The sequence below is a fragment of the Salmo trutta genome, chromosome 17 (assembly GCF_901001165.1).
Source record: "Salmo trutta chromosome 17, fSalTru1.1, whole genome shotgun sequence".
Classification (NCBI taxonomy): domain Eukaryota; kingdom Metazoa; phylum Chordata; class Actinopteri; order Salmoniformes; family Salmonidae; genus Salmo; species Salmo trutta.
In genome coordinates, this window is record NC_042973.1 from 11,055,276 (window position 1) to 11,081,265 (window position 25,990).

General features: G+C 40.6%; 1 protein-coding gene across 1 annotated transcript in view; it reads left to right on the forward strand.

The window, feature by feature from the left end:
• The first annotated feature begins 1,454 nt into the window (after positions 1 to 1,454).
• Positions 1,455 to 25,990, forward strand: part of st6galnac5b (ST6 (alpha-N-acetyl-neuraminyl-2,3-beta-galactosyl-1,3)-N-acetylgalactosaminide alpha-2,6-sialyltransferase 5b) — a 34,909-nt gene continuing 10,373 nt past the window's right edge. The window contains exons 1-3 of the mRNA XM_029695619.1: positions 1,455 to 1,652; positions 2,455 to 2,634; positions 23,680 to 24,092. Coding sequence (XP_029551479.1) covers positions 1,638 to 1,652; positions 2,455 to 2,634; positions 23,680 to 24,092 — 608 coding nt within the window. The 5' untranslated portion in view covers positions 1,455 to 1,637. The remainder of the gene's footprint in view (positions 1,653 to 2,454; positions 2,635 to 23,679; positions 24,093 to 25,990) is intronic.

Consider the following 25,990-nt stretch of genomic DNA (forward strand, 5'->3'; position numbering starts at 1 on the left):
GTACTCTTGTTGAGACTACTCACAGACAAGAGGTCAAGACATTTATGGCACAGGTGGTAGTGGACACACAGGTGGTAGTACACACACAGGTGGTAGTACACACACAGGTGGTAGTGGACACACAGGTGGTAGTGGACACACAGGTGGTAGTGCACACACAGGTGGTAGTACACACACAGGTGGTAGTGGACACACAGGTGGTAGTACACACACAGGTGGTAGTACACACACAGGTGGTAGTACACACACAGGTGGTAGTGGACACACAGGTGGTAGTACACACACAGGTGGTAGTGGACACACAGGTGGTAGTGGACACACAGATGGTAGTGCACACACAGGTGGTAGTGGACACACAGGTGGTAGTGGACACACAGGTGGTAGTGGACACACAGGTGGTAGTACACACACAGGTGGTAGTACACACACACAGGTGGTAGTGGACACACAGGTGGTAGTGCACACACAGGTGGTAGTGCACACACAGGTGGTAGTGCACACACAGGTGGTAGTGCACACACAGGTGGTAGTGGACACACAGGTGGTAGTGGACACACAGGTGGTAGTGCACACACAGGTGGTAGTGGACACACAGGTGGTAGTGGACACACAGGTGGTAGTGGACACACAGGTGGTAGTGGACACACAGGTGGTAGTACACACACAGGTGGTAGTGGACACACAGGTGGTAGTACACACACAGGTGGTAGTGGACACACAGGTGGTAGTGGACACACAGGTGGTAGTGGACACACAGGTGGTAGTGGACACACAGGTGGTAGTGGACACACAGGTGGTAGTGGACACACAGGTGGTAGTACACACACAGGTGGTAGTGGACACACAGGTGGTAGTACACACACAGGTGGTACCACAGAGTTGCTAGTTCAAGTCCTGCCCATGGTGCTCTCCCACTACCTTATGCCTTATGGTTACATAATTAAATAAATAAGAATAGCTAGGGTAAAGTATAGTGTACCTATTACCTATTATGAAATAGTATCCCACAATCTGGTTGTTAGGCTATAATATAAAATGAAAATGAATTAAATAAACATGATTCTACATATTTGCATAGCCTAGACATTACATACCCTGCACCTATTCAATTTCATTATTCATCCTTCTTTAAAACCACTTCATTAACTGTAATTAATAGCACATAAACTCTTTGTTAATACTGACGTTTTTATTTGACCTTTATTTTAGCAGGGAGTCCCATTTATATCAAGGTCTATTTTATAAGGGAGCACTGCATACACAATTTCCAAATACAACATAATACAAATATACAAGATTTCAAACACACTCAAGAGAAACAATCACATTCCTCAGTAAAGATGTCCCCAATCAATAATTTGAACTATAGGAAATTGTGCCATACTTGAACCCTGCGTTCATTATGACCATGCGGAGTTACCGACTGAGCGCTCTGGATTCTGCGAGAGGGAGAGAAGTGATTACTGTATCAGCGCAGCGCTAATCCGCTACACTGAGGCATGCGCTCCTTGTCACTGGTGGAAAGTCAGGTATTATTTGGCGCAATCGTGGACGGGCTGCAACGTTTTCAGCAACGTGGATGCTCGGGTTTCTAAACCGTGATGTAAAGTGGACAATTTACTGAGGACATCCACAAAATGAAGACACTAGTGGTAGGTTTTTTTTAAAAACTCTTGGAAAGATCGAAGTTAAGGGGAAAATAGACATTTAGCCTACTTCTACAGTATCGTGCTGCTAGTCTTGTCTACTGTACTCTCCTATTTAAACATTTTCCCCTCTCTCTGTAACAATGGGTTGGATGATGGATTTAAAGATTATAATTTAAAGTGTTCCAGAGTGCACAGCTGTCATTGTTTTTAAATCATAGAGCGCATCTGTTGTTTTAAGTAGGCCTAGTGGATGAGATGAGAACTATGAAATGTAATCACAGAAAGAAGATATATGCTGTTATTTGTCATCACATAACCATTTTTTCTAAGCTGTTAACAGAGTTTAAAATGTCTCATTTGTCATTATATTGTACAATAGAAATGCTATAAATAAGTCACTAAAGCTACGATATGTAGCTTTTTGGGGACCGGACAAAAATGAACATAGAAATATGAGATGTATCTGTCATTCTCTTTCAAAGCAAGTCTAAGAAGTGGTAGAGCTGTTCTGTGTGCACTATTTATATGCATCCCGTTCTTCAATTGAGTTATTTTTCGGTTTTCTTTAGGCCTTATAGCTTCAAACAGCTGAAAATACAATATTTTTGGTTATTGAAAATATATTTCACAGCTGTTTAGATGGTACAATGAATCTCTACACTATACATTGACTTGTTTTGTCACATAAACTGAAATTAGGCGAACTAATAGTATTGTAATGGACAGGTTACAGTATACTGCTTTTTCTTCTTCTTGCAAACCGGTTGAGTACCTCATGATTTTACCAATTCCCTCCATATTATAGTGCCATGGGGTTATCGGCATTATCGTTATTACCATGGGTACCATTCTTATGGTTGTGTACAACAACAGCTTCACCGACACGTCAGAGTTTCACTCAGAGAAGCCCGGGAACGCGCAACCTAAACCACTAAGAGCCCTATCATCAACTCTAGAGGGCTACACTGGACTCATCAATCAACAGGTAAGCAGTAGGCTGACTATTAGGGCTGGGTGATATGGCGAAAATATCATATCACTATATATATATATATTTTAAATTACAGTATTGTGGTATTTGGCAGTATTTCATGTTTTTGAATAATAAAAGTTCTAAATATTCTTTATGAGTAGTTCATGACCCTAGGGTGGAAATTCTAAGTGATTTCAATAGGGCTTTCTCAAACCTGAATGTTTTATATTGTTCAATCCAACTTCAAACAAAAAAAACGTTCAATACATTTCTGCATTTCCTGCACTTTTGTTATCATTTCCACACTGTACCCCACAGAGATGTATAATATGGGCAAACCGATCTAGGCTTAGTTAATTGGTGAACTATTGGAATCATGGCAATAGAATGTTTAATCTAATTCTATAGTTGGAATATAGTGGGCAGCACCTTAAATACAATGTTTGACATGACAACGAATGAATACACCAGGAAGGAATTATTGACAGTGTCGGAGTTAAAGTGTTGGTCAGTGTTTCCAGGGAAACCTAATTAGATGTTATATGACATGTTTTCTTACCTCATGTAGCTAGTTAACATACTCATGCTTCGACTACTCCTCTCTGATTTGGAAGATACCATCGCGCAAAAAAACATGCTTATCTAGGCCTACACCAGCACGGGTACCAGGCTGTATTAGCTAGATACGTTTGCTCTGACTTAGATCATTTAGCAAGCTAACAATTTATTCTAGACAGAACTTGCTAAGAAAAGACAAACAAGCAGACAGTAGTTTTCAGACAGTAAGATACACAAACTAATAGTGTCATTATAGAACGCTTGTAGAAAGCAGCATCGTTGTCACCAACATCTTTCTGCATCTGACCATGCAGACGGCAGAATGACTGACAGAGTGCTCTCTCCTTGAGTGACAAGCGGCGGGGCTTGGTGTGGGATGCAAGCGTGCAGCAGGAGGAGAGGGAGAAAGAAGACTCAAGTAACAAACGGAGTAAACCATAAAAACGTCCGTTACATACGCCTGATTTGCATATCACATTTAACAAAACAAACATTGAAATACCGTTATGCAAGGTAAAGTAAAAACCCAAACAGGTTCCTGCATCAATAGTGGTATATAGTAAAATAAGGTATACTGCCCAGCCCTACTGACTAATAATGTGGTTTTCTGTAGAAAGAATGTATGGACAACCAATGCTGTCAGCAGACAGAGGTTGTTGCATGTTTCATTTATTCCAAAGGCTTTGTAGCCTAGATATTTCAACATTTTCGGTATTCAGTAAATCCTATCTTCCAAAGCACTGTTTACCGCATGATCACTAGACTTTTCAATTCCCTGAGGCCCTTCGTTGCCACACACATCTTCATACAGTCTGTTTAAGGTTCAATCAATTGGTATTGGTGTTTTGGTATTATATTAAGAGTCCGATTAGCTGTTGCAATAGCAGCATCTACTCTTCCTGGGGTCCACACAAAACATGAAACATGAATACAGAACATTAATAGACAAGAACAGCTCAAGGACTGAACTACATCCATTTAAAACAAACTAAGATGAGGGCTAATCGATTCCGTGTCTTTTGAGTCCAGTTGTTATCTGTGGCCTTACCCGATATGTTGGGCATCAGGCACCTGAGAGGCACATTGATTGCTCTAGTGATGTTGTGCATTTATAATTCATGCTGCTCCTCCTGATATGTATTCAGTTGTCGTTCAGGTAATGCTGGCAGGTCAGCTCACATGAATATGAATAGCCCAGGTACTGTAGGCTACACTTGAAATGGCTTCTTGCTAAAGCTTTGGGGAATTCCCTTGAGCCAGACTGACTGGGTATAGGCCTTTGATAATGGTAACCGTTTGCAGTGTGTTTGAGTTCCGTTTCCAAAGCAGTCAACTAGGATGATTGGTAGTCAGATGAATTGTATTTATTTGTCGTGAAAGCAATGCAATTATAACAGGTTGTAGATTATACAGGGTTTGGTTTGGGGCCAGTTTAGGGGCTGTCAGTGTACTTTGCTGTATTGGTGTACTTTAGGTCTATCTGTCCAATATACTATGTGCCATTTCTTCAACTATTTTCCTTTTTGATGTACAGGTGGAGTATCTTAATTTGGTTAATGTGTTGTCGCTGAGAATTTTTCTGCACTGCAGGAAATTCAAATGAGCCTTGTGATTTACATAAAGTCACTGAAAAGCTGCAGTTCTCTTTCTCGCTCGCTTAAACACTAAAGCACAAGAGAGAATAACTGTCCTATTACTGTAGATCCTACTTTGACATTACAATGTACAAAAATGTATTTGAAATGCAGCCGTACACATCAACAACCATTGTTTTATATTGCTTTATAACACAAGATAGATATTGATCTCCATTACAACATACAAGTGTACACCTAAACTATAGCCTATTGTAGCCTATCACAACTAATTTCATGTTAGAATAATTACTTTTTTTAATAATCAAAAACGAAACTGGTCAAATTAAGATCCTACATCTGAACTGTGCACTGTTTTGACCATCAGAATATATTTCAGCTATGCACTTTTTCTTCAATTCAGATGTGAATTACTTACTTTTAGTAGTTGTTATTTGAATTGGGAAACAGATGCATGACAGAACTGAATATATTGTTTTCTTTCTTTATGATAAGTACTTGAGTGTAGTCTAGACAATGTTGTCTCCTATATTACTGCAGTAGTCTCTTCGAGCTTGGCCGTATAGGTCTCGACAGGGAAGCCCCATCTCCAAATTCTCTCTGTAGTTTAATACGCTTTCTCCAAATTCATAATTTATGCGTGTGCCTGACATAAAATATTTAATGAGAAAACGTATTTTAAGGAGAAGCATCCTGTGCATAAATCTTCAAAAGCTTCCCAAGTAGTCTCATACAAGAGCTAACCTAACCTGTATATCATATACAGTAGCTTTATTCATATACTAGCCTACTTTTCATTTCTCATACTCACAGAGCTATGGCGGAGAACACAGTGTTGACCTGAAAGTGGATCAAAAGGCTCATGATGTGTTTTGGTAACCATCCCCTGTAGGAGAAAGCTATTGCTCCTTTAACTTCAGGCTGTGTAACAATCAAGCTGTGTATTGTTCCAAAATATCAAATGAAGCCATTGATAGTGCCTTTCATAATGCTGTCTGATTAAGATGGCATCTGCCCTTTGAACAAACAAACACACACACACACCAGCAGACAGACACACACACACACACACACACACACACACACACACACACACACACACACACACACACACACACACACACACACACACACACACACACACACGCACACGCGCACACACACACAGCAGACAGACAAACCCTACCAACCCCATTCCTCAACCCCAGTAAAAGTTCTCCAGTCAGACAAAATGGGGGGCTGCATGGGTTGTTGTTGGTTCCTTTGGATTTTGGTTGTTGTTGTTCCTGAATGAATGAAGATGCATAGCATACTCATAGTATTGTGCATGTTGGTTCTGTAGCCAGGGACTAACTTACACTACATGACCAAAAGTATGTGGACACCTTCTCGTCGAACATTTCCAAAATCATGGGCATTAATATGGAGTTAGGTCCCCCTTTGCCGCTATAACAGCCTCCACTCTTCTGGGAAGGCTTTCCACTAGATGTTGGAGCATTACTGCGGGGACTTGCTTCCATTCCATTCAGCAACAAGAGTGTTCAAAGGAGTTGAGGTCATGGCTCTGTGCAGGCCAGTCAAGTCCGACAAACCATTTCTGTATGGACATCGCTTTGTGCACGTGGGCATTGTCATGCTGAAACAGGAAGGGCCTTCCCCAAACTGTTGCCACAAAGTTGGAAGCACAGAATTGTCTAGAATGTCATTTTATGCCGTAGTTTTAAGATTTCCCTGCACTGGAACTAATGGGCGTAGCCAAAACCATGCAAAACAGCCCCAGGCCATTATTTCTCCTCCACCAAACTTTACAGTTGGCACTATGAATTGGGTCAGATAGTGTTCTCCTGGCATCCGCCAAACCCAGGTTCGTCCGTCGGACTGCCAGATGGGGAAGCGTGATTCATCACTCCAGAGAACGCGTTTCCACTGCTCCAGAGTCCACTGTCGGCGAGCTTTACAAGCAAGCAAGTATCCCAGAAAAGTAATCAAAATAGCCCACGTTAACATATGTAGCTTAAGAGACAAGGTTCATGAAATTAATAACATGCTAGTAACAAATGACATTCATATTCTGACTATCTCTGAAACTCACTTAGACAATACCTTTGATGATACAGTGGTAGCAATACAAGGTTATAACAGAATGCCAGTGGTGGAGGTGTTGCTGTTTATATTCAGACCCACTTTCCTGTAAAGATTAGAGAGGATCTCATGTTAAATACTGTTGAAGTAATATGGCTACAGGTTCATCTGCCTCACCTAAAGCCCATTATTGTGGGAAGCTGCTATAGACCTCTAAGTGCTAACAGACAGTATCTGGATAACATGTGTGAAATGCTTGATAATGTATGTGATATCAACAGAGAGGTATATTTTCTTGGTGATTTAAATATTGACTGGCTTTCATCAAGCTGCCCACCTAAGAAAAAGCTTCAAACTGTAACCAGTGACTGCAACCTGGTTCAGGTTATCAGTCAACCTACCAGGGTAGTTACAAACAGCACAGGAATGAAATCATTAACATGTATTGATCACATCTTTACTAATGCTGCAGAAATTTGCTTGAAAGCAGTATACAGATCCATTGCTTGTAGTGATGGCAATATAGTAGGAAAACCAATGTTCTAAAGGCTGGGCCTAATATAGTGTGTAAGAGGTCATACAATAAGTTTTGTAGTGATTCCTGTGTTGTTGATGTAAATAATATTTGTTGGTCTGTGGTGTGTAATGAGGAGCAAACAGACGTTGCACTTGACATGTTTATGAAATTGCCACTCCTATTTGCTATAACTTAAATTTAAGCCTACTAGAAAGTGTGTGCCTTCAGGCCTGGAGGGAAGAGAAAGTCATTCCGCTAACAAAGAATAGTAATGGCTCAAATAGCCGACCAATCAGCCTGTTACCAACAGGCTGATTGGTAACAGTTTTGAAAAAATTGTGTTTTACCAGATACAAGGATAATTTACAGTAAACAAATTGACAACAGACTTTCAACACTCTTATAGGGAAGGACTTTCATCAAACACAGTACTTACACAAATGACTGATGAGTGGCTGAGATAAAATGATGATAAAAGATTGTGGGGGCTGTTTTGTTAGACTTCAGTGTGGCTTTTGACATTATCGATCATAGTTTGCTGCTGGAAAAACGTATGTATTATGGCTTTACATCCCCTGCTATATTGTGGATAAAGAGTTACATGTCTAACATAACACAGATGGTGTTTTTTAATGGGAGCCTCTCCAACATAATCCAGGTAGAATCTGGAATTCCCCAGGGTAGCTGTCCAGGCCCCTTACTTTTTTCAATCTTTAATAACGACATGGCACTGGCTTTGAGTAAGCCAGTGTGTCTATGTATGCGGATGACTCAACACTATACACATCAGCTACTATAGCGACTGAAATGACTGCAACACTCAACAAAGAGCTGCAGTTCGTTTCAGAATGGGTGGCAAGGAATACATTTGTCCTAAAGATTTCAAAAACTAAAAGCATTGTATTTGGTACAAATCATTCGTTAAACCCTAACCTCAACTAAATATTGTAATAAATAATGTGGAAATTGAGCAAGTTGAGGTGACTAAACTGCTTGGAGTAATCCTGGATTGTAAACATGGTCAAAACATATTGATACAACAGTAGCTAAGATTGGGAGAAGTCTGTCTATAATAAAATGTTGTCTACTGTACCTTCTTAATAGCACTATCAACAAGGCAGGTCCTACAGGCCCTAGTTTTGTCGCACCTGGACCACTGTTCAGTCGTGTGGTCAGGTGCCACAAAGAGGGACTTAGGAAAATTGCAATTGGCTCAGAACAGAGCAGCACGGCTGGCCCTTGGATGTACACAGAGAGCTAACGTTAATAATATGCATGTTAATCTCTCCTGGCTCAAAGTGGAGAGATTGACTTCATCACGACTTGTATTTGACATGTTGAAAGCACCGAGCTGTCTGTTTAAACGACTAGCATACAGCTCAGACACGAATGCATACCCCACAAGACATGCCACCAGAGGTCTCTTCACAGTCCCAAAGTCCAGAACAGACTATGGGAGGCGCACAGTACTACATACAGTAGAGCCATGACTACATGGAACTCTATTCCACATCAGGTAACTGATGCAAGCAGTAGAATCAGATTTAAAAAACAGATAAAAATACACCTAATGGAACAGCGGGGACTGTGAAGCAACACAAACATGCACACACACACACATAATAACATACGCATTATACACACACTTACACATGGATTTTGTGTTGTAGATATGGGGTAGTGGATGAGGGGCCTGAGGGCACACACTTAGTGTGTTGTGAAATCTGTTATGAATATATTGTAATGTTTTTACAATTCTATAACTGCCTTAATCTTTCCAGACCCCAGGAAGAGTAGCTGCTGCCTTGGGGATCCATAATAAATACAAATACAAGTACACCACTCCAGCCGTCGCTTGGCATTGCGCATGGTGATCTTAGACTTGTATGCGGCTGCTCGGCCATGGAAACCCATTTCATGAAGCTCCTGATGAACAGTTCTTGTGCTGAAGTTGCTTCTAGAGGCAGTTTGGAACTCGGTAGTGAGTGTTGCAACCGAGTAAAGAATTTATTTTGGTGCTACGCGCTTCAGAACTCGGCGGTCCAGTTCTGTGAGCTTGTGTGTTCTACTACTTCCTACCACTGTGAGCAGTTGTTTCTCCTAGACGTTTCCACTTCACAATAACAGCACTTACAGTTGACCGGGGCAGTTCTAGCAGGGCAGGAATTTGATGAAACTGACTTGTTGGAAAGGTGGCATCCTATGACGGTGCCACATTGAAAGTAACTGAGCTCTTCAGTAAGGCATTCTGCTGACAATGTTTGTCTATGGAGATTGCATGGCGGTGTGCTCGATTTTATAAATCTGTCAGCAACGGATTTGGTTGAAATAGCCGAATCCACTAATTTGAAGGGGTGTCCATATACTTTTGTAGATACTGTATAGTGTATCATAATGCAGAAAAGATAGGTCTCCTCTGCCTGTCTTCCTGGCTCCCTCAGGGTGTGAGTGATACAGGAGTAGTGAACCACGGCACCGTGAAAGGACACTGCGTCTCTCAGGTGGCGCCAGACAAGGAGAGGCTACAAAGGACAGGAGTTGAGAACAGGATAAAATCAGGAGCTGTGTCTGGAGCTGTTCTGTTCACGGTTGAATGGTTACAAGCTTCAGAGAGTTTTGGCTGCTATTGTACTGTACATGTGCAGCACAACTAAGTCCTCTGTTCTTCCAGCTTCCCAAACTTTTCCAGAAAATCAGAAGCAATTTAAAGTCCACTCCCAGCCAAGAGCTAGAATGTGATGGATGAAAGAATTGAGTAACTTGGACTAAACAGGATAGAAATAAGTTTTTACTTTGTGTTATATTTGGTCTAAATCCAAGAAAAGACAGCACAGTGAGCACATCTAGTTGTTGTTCTCATTCTCCCCATCTCATAATATTGTGTCTGACACACATGTAGGATCTTCATTTGAGTCCGTGTGCTACAGCAGGAAAAGAATCCCGCAGCAACAGGAAATGTGAATTATTATGTGGATTATATTTTATGGATATTTTTGTAGGGGTTGATACATTTTTCATAAGGGAAAATCAAGTCGGCAATTTCAAAGTGGAAATTACAAACTTCAGAAGCCTTTTTTATACCTCAAATACCCTACAGGTTTTATATTTCCTGCATTGAAGGAAAGTTCTCCTGCAACAGGGTGATCAAATTAAGATGCAACATCTGTATTTATTATGTATTGAAAAATCTTCCCTTTTGTTGTCCTTTGCCATCCTATTGACAGCTGGCAGTATAGCTGCATGATGTATGCTGTACTTCATCAATCGCGGACTGCCTTATCTCAGAGTCTGCTCTCCCCCTGTGGGGACTCTCAACTTTAGCTCTGTACTGTAGCTTCCATTAGATCCAGAAAATCACTCTCTGGACTCAGATCCTTTGAGCCTGGTATCAATCACTCTCTGGACTCAGAGCCTTTGAGCCTGGTATCAATCACTCTCTGCACTCAGAGTCTTTGAGCCTGGTATCAATCACTCTCTGCACTCAGAGTCTTTGAGCCTGGTATCAATCACTCTCTGCACTCAGAGTCTTTGAGCCTGGTATCAATCACTCTCTGCACTCAGAGTCTTTGAGCCTGGTATCAATCACTCTCTGCACTCAGAGTCTTTGAGCCTGGCATCAATCACTCTCTGCACTCAGAGTCTTTGAGCCTGGCATCAATCACTCTCTGCACTCAGAGTCTTTGAGCCTGGCATCAATCACTCTCTGCACTCAGAGCCTTTGAGCCTGGTATAAATCTCCAGACCCACCCAGAGACGGTTGGAATGGGCCTCTGCTGCAGGGATTCTTGATCACACACATACACACACACGCGTGTGGTGTACACAACCCCACAACTAACCCCAATACAGCCCCAGCTGCATGAGACATCTCTTTCAAAATGAGGACAGAGTTATACAGTATTTACTGAAGGAGTCTATTTATGACTCCTTAACTTATGTGCATACCTTCTTTCATTCCACTGAGCTGGGTGGTGGTGGGGGTGGTGGTGGTGTTGGTAATAGTGGTGATGGTGGTGGTTGTAGTGGTGATAGTAGTGGTGGTGGTGGTAGTGGCGATAGTAGTGGTGGTGGTGGTGAAAGTGGTGGTGGTGGTGGTGGTGGTGTTGGTAGTAGTGGTGGTGGTGGTGATAGTAGTGGTGGTGGTGGTGGGGGTGGTAATAGTAGTGGTGGTGGTGATGATAGTATTGGTGGTGGTGGTGGTGATAGTAGTGGTGGTGGTAGTTGGTAGTAGTGGTGGTGGTGGTAGTGGTGGTGGTGGTGCTGACAGTATTGGTGGTGGTAGTGGGGGTGGTGGTGGTGATAGTAGTGGTGGTGGTGGTGGTGGTGGTGGTGGTGGTGGTGATAGTAGTGGTGGTAGTGGTGGTGGTGGTAGTGGTGGTGGATCTGTGAGCTAGGTGGTGGTTGTGGTTGTGGTGGTAGTGGTGGTGGTCGTGGTGGTGGATCTGTGAGCTAGGTGGTGTTGGTGGTTGTGGTGGTGGTGGTTGTAGTGGTGGTGGTAGTGGTGGTGGTGGTGGTGATGGTGGTGGATCTGTGAGCTAGGTGTTGGTGGTGGTAGTGGTGGTAGTGGTGATAGTAGTGGTGGTGGTGGTGGTGGTTGTAGTGGTAGTGGTGGTGGTGGTTGTAGTGGTGGTGGTAGTGGTGATAGTAGTGGTGGTGGTGGTTGTTGTGGTGGTGGTAGTGGTGGTGGTGGTGATGGTGTTGGATATGTGAGCTCTAGCTTATTTATGTCTGATCCTGGAGGCTGATAAAGGCCACACATTTTGGTATTTGTTTCATTAGTCCATTGTTAACATAGTTCCAAAATGTTTTCATTTTGTATCTTATGATGCTGCATTTTGCGTCATATGATGCAAAATGCATCAACGGGTATCATTTCTGTAGTTTGAAAGTTATATATCTTGAAAACTCGATTGATGATAAGCAAAACATTTTGGGACTATGTCAACAATGGACTAGTGAAACAAATACCAAAAGATAGTTTTTGGGTTGAGTTTTCCTTTAATCATGATGAATAACAGGAGAGGTTATTCCTTTTTACCTCCTACGTACCACGTACCACACAGTTCCTGCCCCACTATCTGTGCTTTAGAGCTTTAGACAATGAATATGACGTGTTTCCTCTCTAACTCCCAGGAAGCTCCGATTCAGACTTCCAATAGACAGCTCTGCAAGCGTTATAATGTCAAAATACGTTCGTTACTCACCAAATACAATATGGAGTTTCGATGAGCAACTATCTTCATTTACTCCCGTTTTGGCCGGTATGTACATCCAAAAAAGTTCTAAATACACATTTACAAGCTACCGAACAAAAATGCCTATTCAGCACCTCCAGTGTATTGAGCTGTTGTAGACTTCCGACCTGTGTGTGGCAGTAATGAATGATTTACATTGGAGGTGCAGGAATAGACATCTTTTCAGTTGCTTGTACATTTTTATTTCAACCTTTTTTTGGAAGTTCCACCTGGCCGTAACGGGAGTAAATGAAGATAGTTGCTCATCAAATCTCCATACAAAGGTTGGACCTTAACTTGATCACTCTTTTGTTGCAGAGAATTTTCCTGCTGCTTCAGGAAATTCAATTGAGCCTTGTGAATCCCTGAAAATGAGCAGTTCTCTTTCTCTCCATTTCGGAGCAGTCGAGTCATTGGGATCAGTGCTAGCTATCAAAATAATTTTCTCTCTCGCTCGCTCAAATGCTAGGCCTAGGTCCTATTACTGCAACATCCAAATATACAAAAATTCCCGACTCATGTCCGCTACATACAGTACCAGTCAAAAGTTCGGACACACCTACTCATTCAAGTTATTTAAAAAATAAATAAAAATTCTACATTGTAGAATAATAGTGAAGACATCAAAACTATGAAATAAAACATATGGAATCATGTAGTAACCAAAAAAAGTGTTAAATCAAAATATATTTAACATTTGAGATTCTTCAAAGTAGCCAACCTTTGCCTTGATGACAGCTTTGCACACACTTGTCATTCTGAGAGTCCAGCCCAACTTGAGTCGATTTGCAGTGGCGTCCATAATTCAAACCTTCAGAAATGAGAACAGGTATGCAACTATCTAATGACTATTTTAGCATTACAGTAATGTACTGTAAAATATGTATGACTGCATAGTATTGCATAAACATTTGTAACTCTAAGCCATCCATTTACTGCACTGCATTGGATGAATGAGGTTGGTTATCATGCTGTACTACATTTTTTTGTACATTGTTTACAGTTCCTATGCTGAACACATACTGTGTTTGAATTCTGTACAGAGTGGAAAGGCAAAGACATCATGGAGGACGAGGACGCTTGTTTACAGATGTACAAGAGACTGCAATTATAAATATGGTTTTGGCCAACAATGCAATTAGGATTCGAGCGATAAGAGAGCATATCTTGAATAATGACACCATATTTAACAACATCAATGCTGTAAGCCTGTCGACCATACAACGCATCCTCCAACGGCACCGAGTGACGATGAAACAACTTTACAAGGTGCCATTTGAGAGAAACTCTGACAGAGTCAAGAATATGCGACATGACTTTGTAGAGGTATGTATGCAACACTACTTCCAGTACTTCAGACATACCATATTTACTCATCTGTATATCCTTTTGTCTGTTACAGAGAGTATTGGATCTGGATGCCCATGTAATTCGCCATGAATGTATTTATGTGGATGAGGTTGGCTTCAACCTCACCAAAACCAGGCACCGCGGAAGAAATGTAATAGGACAGAGGGCAATTACCAATGTCCCTGGACAGCGTGGGGGTAATATAACTATGTGTGCTGCCATCACTCAAAACGGGGTCCTCCATCACAATGCCACACTGGGTCCGTACAACACCGGCCATACAGTATGCTCACTTTTCTGGATGCAATTTATACAATGCTTGTCCCTGATCCAGATCAGGAGCCTGCTAGATTTGTGGTTTTATGGGACAATGTTAGTTTTCACCGGGCTGTTCTGGTCCAAAACTGGTTTGCCACCCATCCATAATTTGTAGTTTTGTACCTACCCCCATATTCACCTTTTCTAAATCCCATAGAGGAATTATTCTCAGCCTGGCGCTGGAAAGTGTATGATCGCCAACCCTATGCCCGCATGCCGCTTCTCCAGGCAATGGAGGACACATGTGGGGACATAGAGGTTGCCTCTGTCCAAGGTTGGATACGCCATGCTAGGAGATACTTCCCTCGATGTTTGGCAAGAGAAAACGTATCTTGTGATGTGGACGAAGTATTGTGGCCAGACCCAGCCCGGAGAAGAGATGAAGCGTAGCTTAGCACTGGTGACTGCCCTCCCCCCCCTACCAATTCCTGGACTGCCCCCCCGGGACCCCACACACACAATTGAGTTATTTATTGTATTCTAAAGAATATACTTTTGGTTTACATATGTTTATGGTTTTGTTGTATGCTATTGTATACAACAGTAATGTTTGGCCTAATAAATATTTTCTATTTCTACATTGCATTGGTGTTTACAGTGTACTTGTTACCCCTCTCAGCAGATTACTTTCACTGTAGAACATTGTATTGAAATGTAGATATAAGCCTATGAAAGACCAAAGAGCTTTAGATTTAGAACAACAGTGTTTACATGGTATATCCAAAAATGTACTATTATGAAAGCAGTGTTTGCCATTTGATGCAAATGCTTCATTCTGACATGTGTTTATGGCATTTTGAATGCAGTGTTACATTTTGAAGGAGATGGGAGGCATTTTGCATTTTGTGTGTGCAGTTTTGGGAATTGTGTGTAGAGTTTTGAAAAAAGGAGACCCGTTTTGAAAACGTGTGTAAGCAGTTGGAAAAAACTGTAATCAGATGTTCTAATTAATCGATGCTCCTCCCATTGTTATTTTTCTCCTTGTTCTCTCTGTTTGTATCTATCATTCTCCTCCACTGCCACAGTGCCTTCTTTTCTGAGAATATCCCTCCCTCTTGCTTTCTCAGCATTGACAATCTGATTATAGCTGCAGAGTATCACACACAAACAAGCATGAACACACACACACACACACACGGTAGACTAGATACATTTAGTGACAACATCACAGTTCCATCCTCTGACTCACCTCTGCTCTCTCCTATCCTCCCTCTCCCCTCTCCTCCTCTACCCCTCTCACCCCCCTCTCCCCCCTCTCCCTCCACCACTCCTCTGTTGCTTTGCCTGTTCCTGTTAAAGAGATGTTGACCTTTAAACAGTAGTGAGCAGCATCCATCGGCACTGGCCTTTACACATGGTAATCACAAAACCTGTCTTTTCTGTAAATCTCCCTGCTAACACGTGTGTGTGTGTGTGTGTATGCGAGTCTTTGTGTGTGTGTCTTTGTGAGTCTGTGTGTCTTTGTGAGTCTGTGTGTGTGCATGTGTGTTTTCGCACGTGTGTGTGCATGTGTGTTTTCGCACATGTGTGTGGGTTCATGACTCATTATTCCAGCCTTTTTGATGCTGTAATTATAAGAACTAGCCAGAAACATGTAGATAACCAAAGAAAACCAGAAGTGCAGAACATACTTATTTTTGAGACTCCCTGTCAGTGATGCCCTTTACCCGTTTTATAGAACACCAGACAAAACTAGTACATGTACAATTCCTAACAAAGAGAATCAGTGTATTCCTGCCTAAGATATCAATCTGATATCGTAGCCCTTTCCTGCAGTCAATGACCAAAAGCGCCCTCTTTGGCCTCATGGGTGGAATGTTAATATTTTTCCTTATTTCTTAATTAAAGATTTTAAAGATTATTAGTAAATTAGTAAAGATTATTAGTAAAGATTTTTTTTTTTTAAACCAGACGAAAACCTGGTGTTTCTTTGTCAAACAGTTTTGTTATATTTCAGTCTTCTATGATGTATATAAAGTGTAATATTGGGGTGCAAACTCAAAATGTAATACATTACAACTGGTACAGGGGTCTTATTTTTTTAAGCCCTTAACCATGTGTGTGAGGTGTATACTTTTGTTTCAAAAGTAAATTTGTTTAAGACTACCAAGAATCACTCTTTGTGACCGTGATTTAGCCCACTGCAGGAAAAGGTTAACCACATAACCTAAAGGTCTAGACAGAGACTAGCTAGATCAATGCTCAACCGAACCAAGGCTAACCTTATTGGACATCGTCCTCTGGATGTCATTAACACACGTAACCCATTGGTTGTGCTGCTGCTGTACTTCCTCCTCACTGATAGACATTTTTCAAAGGATCCCAGTCCTCATTAATCCAAGAGCACCACTTCTTCATGAACTGATAGATAGACGGGGCTGACAGGAAGCTGACAGGAAGCTGACAGGAAGCAATGAATATAATCAATTTATGAGAGGCAACTGTGTTCTCTATCTTGGATCTAAGTGGAAACCTGCAGTTTTTGTTTCAAGTTTTAATATGATGTGCACAAGCAGTGGTGTAAAGTACTTAAGACATTTTTTGTGTAGCTGTTCTTTACTTGAGTATTTATATTGTTGACAACTTTTACTTTTACTTCACTACATTCCTAAAGAAAATGATGCACTTTTTACTCCATACATTTTCCCTGACAACCAAAAGTACTTTTTGCATGACGAATGCTTAGCAGAACAGGAAAATGGTCCAATTCATGCACTTATCAAAAGAACATCCCTGGTCATCTGATCTGGTGGACTCACTAAACACAAATGATTTGTTTATGTCTTGGAGAGTGCCCCCGGCTATCTGTAAATTAATAAAAAACAAGAAAATTGTGCCGTCTGGTTTTCTTAATATAAGTAATTTGCAATGATTTATACTTTTACTTTTGATACTTAAGTATATTTTTCAATTATATTTACTTTCGATACTTAAGTATATTTAAAACCAAACACTTTTAGGCCTTTACTCAAGTAGTTTTTTACTGGGTGACTTTCACTTTTACTTGAGTCGGGAAAGTAAGAAGCTATATACAGGGTCTGTTCCAATACCATATTTACAATGTGAAGGGATACTGGAGTGATAGAGGCAGATATGTATAGCGCTAAGGTGACTAGGCATCAGGATATATGATAAACAGAGTAGCTGCAGTGTATATGATGATTGAATGTGAGTGAGTGTGTAGACTCAGTATAAATGTGTGTGCATGTAATTAGTGTGTTGGAGTGTCAGTGTGCTTCTGTAGAGTCCTGTGAGTGTGCATTAAAATAAATAATACAAGATAGTCTGTGTAGCCATTCTGTTAGCTATTTATCAGTGTTATCACTTGGGGATAGAAGCTGTTCATGAGCCTTTTGGTGTCAGACTTGATGCACCGGTACCGCTTGCCATGCGGAAGCAGAGAGAACAGTCTATGGCTTGGGTGGCTGGAGCCCTTAACAGTTTTCTGGGCCTTCTTTTCTACCGCCTCATATAGAGGTGGCCCCAGTGATGTACCGGGATTTCCCAATCACCCTCTGTAGCGCCATGCAAACGAGGGCGGTGCTGTTGCCATACCAAGCAGTGATGCAGCCAGTGATGCAGCCAGTGATGCAGCCAGGGAGTACAGGAGGGTACTAGGGAAGACACAGCCGTGATCTGCCCAACGATGTCTTTGTTCCAGGTGAACTTAACGCATTTTATGTATGCTTCGACAATAACAACACCGTACCATATGTGAGGGCCCCCACCGACCCAGAGGACTGGGTGATCTCGCTCTCCAAGGTCGACGTGATCAAGTCAACACTTGCAAGGCCGCGTTTTCAGACCATGCGTAGATCAGTTGGCAGGCAAATTCACAGTAATTTTCCCCATCTCCTTGTCACAGTCTGTGATGGCAATTTGAATGCACAGAGATACCGTGACGAGATCCTGAGGCCCATTGTCGTGCCAGTCATCCGCAGCCATCAACTCATGTTTCAGCATGATAATGCACAGCCCCGTGGCGCAAAAATCTGTACACAATTCCTGAAAGCTGAAAATGTCCCAGTTCTTTCATGGCCTGCGTACTGACCAGACATGTCACCCATTGAGTGACATGTTACATTCTAACAACATACATGTGGTGAAGAGACTTATTTATAAAAAGTTGAGGACAAAAGGAGTTTTGATTTAAAAATGTGAATTTTAAATTCATATGTAGTCAAAATGACTGCTTCTGTGTTTCTTGTGTTAATGGAGCTTTGAGAATGCATGTGCTTTAATCAAACGTTCTGTATTACATTAGATTAGAAGAAACAACTGTATTAACAATTGCCAATCCATCTTAAAGGGACATTACAGTAAAACAATGTTGTTTGTCAGATCTTTTCAAACCTCAAAAATGGTTTTATGTTGAGAGAAGTCCACGTCCCAGACCATCTGTTTTGTAGATCAAGCAATATTTCACAATAGCAAATTAATGGAAAAGATAAGTACCGTATGATTTCCAATTCAATTTCCCCCCTCAGTGCATTGTCTTCAAAGTCAAACGGCCTTCGCTGTTACACAAGTTCTGAATATTGCTATTTTTCAGAATTTTTCTTAATCTGATCTAAAACATATTGCTTTTTCATTTTTTTATTGAACCTTTATTTATCCAGGTTAGTGTCATTGAGATAACATCTATTTTTCAAGAGAGGCCTGGTCCAATCAAGACAGCAGCATAGCGGGGAACAATGTTTATTAAGACAAATATCAGACATACTGTAACAATTTACTGAAAAAGACACCCCCCCCACACACACACAAAAAAATGATTTGATGTAGACACACATACATTTCAATTACATAAACATATAAGCGTCATAGATCAAACAAATCATAAAGGAAGGGCTCTGTGCTCTTAGTCTCACAAGTCAGACCATTGTTTCTGAAATATTACATGTACCAGAACTGCAAGACTGGAAATTGAGACATCTGTCTACCTCGGGTGCTGTGTATGAGTGTTCTTGGAGGTAGCTAACGGTAGCTAGCTAAACAGAAAGAATGAGAGAAGCTACAGTAAATGGATGGCGTCGTTCTCAAAGCAATTATGACCCTGGTTTCCTGGGTAGAGTCTAAGCAGGATGATAGTGACCAGTTGCTTTGTGGGTGGTAACTGACTGAGTTGGAGCTGTAACTGTGTGCTGTGAGCTCTGTGGTCTATGTATTGTAGCTCAGCTAATCTAATATACTCCACATTAGCGTTATATGAAGTCTGAACCTGCCAACGTCCCACTACCATGCTAACTCTGGGTCTGTATCCTAAATGGCTCCCTATTTCCTATGGGACCTGGTCAAAAGTAGTGCACTATATAGGGAATAGGGTGCCATTTGGGATGTACAGTTTGAGTGGCATACGAATCGTTTCCTTTTATAAATGATGGGTGAGACAGACGGTCGTATTAGTCAAGTTCCTACTGCAGACTGTAGGTAGGTGTGCTCATATTGAAAATCATAGGAGGTTGGTGGCTCCTTCATTTGGGGAGAATGGACTTGTTCTAATGACTGGAGCGAAATGGATGGAATGGTATCAAATACATTAAACACATGGTTTCCAGGTGTTTGATACCATTCCATTTGCTCCATTCCGGCCATTATTATGAGCCGTTCTCCCCTCAGCCAATCCTGTGAGTGAAATTGGTTCATAATGTAACACATCTAAAACTAACATGTTGAAAATGCATCGATCTGCACAATTCTTATATTACTTCCTGTTTCATTTCAAGGCTTCAATCAGGAAACTTCCATAATGATGAATCTATGTAATAACATTTGATTCAATAATGTGATGTTAGGTTCTAATCTATTATGGTCCTGTGTGGCTCAGTTGGTACAGCATGGTGCTTCCAATGGCAGGGTTGTAGGTTCATTTCCCACTGGGGACCTGTATGAAGAAAATTTATGTACTCGCTACTGTAAGTCTCTCTTGATAAGAGTGTCTGCTAAATGGTGAAAATGTAATCAGATGTAGGTAAAGACTGACAAAACTAAAAAACGGAGTTATTCACCCAGCTGAATAGCAAAGTCACACAGTTCTTCCTATATAAAGGGAAATGGCCCAGGAAGGGCTCTTCCTCTGCATCCTGATATTTTCACTTCGACGTTGACTGCATTCTCCCCGTTTCGTACAGAAACTGGAACTTGCTGAACAGTAACTCAAGCGTGACTTTGTCCTAAACCATCCACTTGTGCAAAACATGTTTATACAACCCTTGCAGACATACTGGCATGACAGAGTCTCCTTCTGTACTGTCCCATTCGTCTATTTGTAACACATAAGTTCAACCTAGCCCATAACAAGATGACTACTACTGATAAGCTAGTTGTACCGGGAAAAGGGCTTAGCTCACACAGATTCTCAACAGTGTTGTTTGAGAATACTTTTTGATGAGGTTTCCCCTCTTAAAGATTCTCAGTTTCAACCTTTTCCTCAGAATAAAGGTTGATAAGTCATTGCTATTTCCGCGTAGAATCATTGAGCTGACAGAAGCTCTCTGGGCATAGACTGTCAAAGACAATTTAGTCTTCCTTGCAAAAACACTTAATACCGGGAGAATTTCCCTGATGCTCCAGGTCACAAGTACGATACATTAATAGAGTTGAATGTTATTGCTTGGGCAATGTCTGCATTTGCTGCCCTGATATTCCTTAACGTTTAAAAAAATATATATAAAAACAATTACATCATGTCAAATCCAAATTTCAATCTTATATCTTGACTCGTCGTCAGAGAAATGAATGTGCTGGGAAATGTTGACACATAAACATACTCAGTTCAGACAAAGAAAGCAGCACAGCCTCAGAGATGCGAATAAGCTACCAGGAGAAAACTGTTGCACTTCATCAGAAGTGACACGCATGTAGACCTACCGACAGTGAGAATAATGGAACTAAACCAACATGAATTGCACGTCTGCCATCATTTTCTTGTATTGCATTGTTCTGCATTAAGTATGGATTAGTAAAAAGAGTGGTTTGTCTTGCCATGGGCAGTGTGTGTTCCATATCTGCAGACATTAAGAAGATATGTCTTCCCTAGTTATTTTCGTAGCACGGCAAGAGATTGGGTAGGCTATAATTGTGTGGCGGGGCGTGTAATTATTTCTTGTCTACTTGTAGGATGTTTGGCTAGCACAAAGGAACGATACATCCACACTATTGCTAGGAAAAAGGCTATAGTTTGAAGTTCGAAATGAAAATTCCCATCCTGTGATGCATGTTACCATGATAGGAGTACCCTGATCACTCATCCGGACACATCAGGACAGAAAAGACAACCTTAGGCTGCAGGGATTTCATTATTATTATATGTTTTTTAATATAATACATTTTTATTATTATTATTATTGAATTTTTTATCGATATACAAACTTATACATACAAACAACAATTTACAGACAAACACAAACAATCACAACATCACATCTGCCCAGACCCACATGCTCATACCCCCATCCCTAATGCCTGCATTATTGTTTGCCACTTGGCCTTAAATTGTATCCATTTGTTTTTATTTGTCGTCCATGCTTTTTTAATATTTGAATAAAATAATTTTTCCATTGTGTTAATGATGGCGGATTGATTGATTTCCACTTTTTTAGTATACGTTTTTTCAAGATGGGTGATGAAGAGAATCATCCAGCCCATTTGGTATCTCACTAAACCTCCATATGCCATGTCTTGAAATATGCAGACAGATGGATTAAAAGTAAGTTTACATTGTAATATTTCTGAAAGCCAACTTTCTGGCTCCGCCCAAAACTTTTTTCTTCTTCGTTATATTCTGTCTTCATTATCTTCTGTCTTCATTATCTTCTGTCTTTGTTATCTTCTGTCTTCATTATCTTCTGTCTTCATTATCTTCTGTCTTTGTTATCTTCTGTCTTCGTTATCTTCTGTCTTCGTTATATTCTATCTTCATTATCTTCTGTCTTCGTTATCTTCTGTCTTCGTTATCTTCTGTCTTCGTTATATTCTATCTTCATTATCTTCTGTCTTCGTTATCTTCTGTCTTCGTTATATTCTGTCTTCGTTATCTTCTGTCTTCGTTATATTCTATCTTCATTATCTTCTGTCTTCGTTATCTTCTGTCTTCGTTATATTCTGTCTTCATTATCTTCTGTCTTCGTTATCTTCTGTCTTCGTTATCTTCTGTCTTCGTTATATTCTGTCTTCGTTATATTCTGTCTTCGTTATCTTCTGTCTTCGTTATATTCTGTCTTCATTATCTTCTGTCTTCGTTATATTCTGTCTTCGTTATCTTCTGTCTTCATTATCTTCTGTCTTCGTTATCTTCTGTCTTCGTTATCTTCTGTCTTCGTTATATTCTGTCTTCGTTATCTTCTGTCTTCGTTATATTCTGTCTTCGTTATCTTCTGTCTTCGTTATATTCTGTCTTCATTATCTTCTGTCTTCCTTATATTCTGTCTTTGTTATCTTCTGTCTTCGTTATCTTCTGTCTTCATTATATTCTGTCTTCGTTATATTCTGTCTTCGTTATCTTCTGTCTTCATTATCTTCTGTCTTCATTGTCTTCTGTGTCTTCACACACACTTCCCACATCGTGCTCAGGGCCATCTCCATTTCCTCTAAGTTTCCTTGGTAATTAATATGTGTGGAATCACAGAGATTAAAGGAAGAGATGTGTAAACAGTAGAATGGGATCAGGAGGCAGTGAGGCAGTGAAGTCGGTAATCTCACCTGTATGTATACAGTAGTATATGAATGTATGCACAAACCCCACAGCCCCACTCAAGCATGAAGTCCAGAGTACAACTCTGAATGCCAATGGACCTCTGCATTAAGCCTTAGAATATTTCATGAGAGGGTCTCAGGGTTTTTACTATTAGAGATGGATGCCCTTTTGCCTAGCCTTCTACTCCGTACTGTTGAGGGTATTGATTGTGCTATTGGATTTTGGGAAGTACAGTTTTCCTCTTGGCAGGGAGATTTGAATCTAATGCCATGGATGTCACTCCTCCATGTGTCCATTGACCTCGATGACAGAGAGGGAGGATTGCATTCACTTTTAAACACTTGTAGTTATTTTGTTAAAGGCATAGGAAGATACTCAGGCAAAATGTCCTCAGTGAATATGGTCTCACATTCTATTGAATGATAATGGATTGTGTGATTCCTGTAGAAGACCCTTTGTGCTTTGCTCAGCCCCAGAGAGTGCAGATTCTGTTTGAAAATTTCAAACATGCATCGTTCTTTCTCATCTGCCTTCTGATAAGCTTGAGCAATGTGGTGGGTACCGTGCTTTCACTTGTCCAATGGTGTTAGCCACAAAATTTCAGGGCAAGGAAAGAAGGAAGCATGCATTTTTATGTTGTTTAAGGGCCAATGTAAACCCTGACCTCACTGTACTATACCATCTTTGACCTATTGACCTCCCCCCCAGCCTCTGAGGATGCACTGTAACTGCTGTGCCCTGGTGTCCAGCTCGGGCCATCTTACCGGCAGTAACCGAGGGGACGAAATTGACCGCACCGAATGCGTCATCCGCATGAACAATGCCCCGAACGGAAACAATTTCAAACAGGATGTGGGCTGGCGCACTAGCCTGCGTGTCATCGCCCACTCCAGCGTGCAGAGGGTGCTGCAGAGACGGCAGGAGCTACTCAACGCCAACCAGGACTGTGTCTTCCTCTTCTGGGGACCCACCAGCTCCATGCGGCGCGACGGCAAGGGCAGGGTCTTCAACAACCTGCGTCTGATCAACCAGCTGCTTCCCAAGCTCAAGATCTACGTCATCTCCCCCCTCAAGATGCTGGAGTTTGACGTGCTCTTCAAAAATGAAACGGGAAAAGACAGGTAGGATTTTGACATTTTGACCATTGGGTCAATAATGTCATTGGGTTTCAACTTTGTGAGTCTGGCTGTCCAATTCTGGTCGAGGATGACATCTGAAGAATACAGTCATTGTGTTTGAGAACTTGAATCAGGATTTGCCAGGGAAGCCGAATGCATTGTTTTCAGAGCTCTTGAGTATACATATTCTAATACGCATTTTAATACACATATATTATAATACACATTTTAATACATATATATATATATTATAATATACATTTTAATACACATGCATATTCTAATACACATTTCAATACTCATACACATTTAATACACATATATATATTATAATACACATTTTAATACACATAAACATTTTAATACATATATATATATATATTATAATATACATTTTAATACACATACACATATTAATACACATATATAGCATAAAACAACATTTTAATACACATATAATATAATGCACATATAATACACATACATACTCTAATACACATAATAATACACATATATATTCTAATACACATACCTTTGAAGTCGGAAGTTTACATACACTTAGGTTGGAGTCATTAAAATTCGTTTTTTCAACCATTCCACAAATTTCTTGTTAACAAACAATAGTTTTCGCAAGTTGGTTAGAATCAAATAACAGTTTATTGGTCGCTTACACAGTTTAGCAGATATTATAGCGGGAGAAGCAACATGCTTATGTTACTAGCTCCTAACAATGCAGTAAAATGTCAAATATTTGCTATAATATCTGCTAAACTGTGTAAGCGACCAATAAACTTTTATTTGATTTAATATGCATGCAGAAGTAGAGTTAATATAATAATAATACTAATTATTATTTCATTCCTTGCATGTTGGTCTTATGCATGTCATACATGAATCATGCATGTCTTATCATTGATATACAGTTATAATTGATATAAGACTGTAAAAACACCAGCAAATCAGCTCCAATTGATTTTAATATTGGAAATCAGTTCCAAAATATTCCCTGACAATAGAGAGATATACAGTTAGGTTGGAGTCATTAAAACTCTTATTTCAACCACTCCACAAATTTCTTGTTCAAAAACTATAGTTTTCGCAAGTCGGTTAGGACATCTACTTTGTGCATGACACAAGTAATTTTTCCAACAATTGTTTACAGACAGATTATTTCACATATAAATCACTGTATCACAATTCCAGTGGGTCAGAAGTTTACATACACTAAGTTATCTGTGCTTTTAAACAGCATGAAAATTTCAAGAAAATTAAGTCATGGCTTTAGAATCTTCTGACAGGCTAATTGACATCATTTGAGTCAATTGGAGGTGTACCTGTGGATGTATTTCAAGGCCTACCTTCAAACTCAGTGCCTCTTTGCTTGACATCATGGGAAAATCAAAATAAATCAGCCAAGAACTCAGAAAGAAATTGTAGACCTCCACAAGTCTGGTTCATCCTTGGGAGCGATTTCCAAATGCCTGAAGGTACCATGTTCATCTGTACAAACAATAGTACGCAAGTATAAACACCACCATGGGATCATACCGCTCAGGAAGGAGACGCGTTCTGTCTCCTAGAGATGGACATACTTTGGTGCGAAAAGTGCAAATCTATCCCAGAACAACAGCAAAGGACCTTGTGAAGATGCTGGCGGAAACAGGTACAAAAGTTTCTATATCCACAGTAAAACGAGTCCTATATCGACATAACCTGAATGGCCGCTCAGCAAGGAAGAAGCCACTGCTCCAAAACCGCCATAAAAAAGCCAGTCTACGGTGTGCAACTGCACATGGGGACAAAGATCATACTTTTTGGAGAAATGTCCTCTGGTCTGATGAAACAAAAATAAAACTGTTTTGCCATAATGACCATCGTTATGTTTGGAGGAAAAAGGGGGA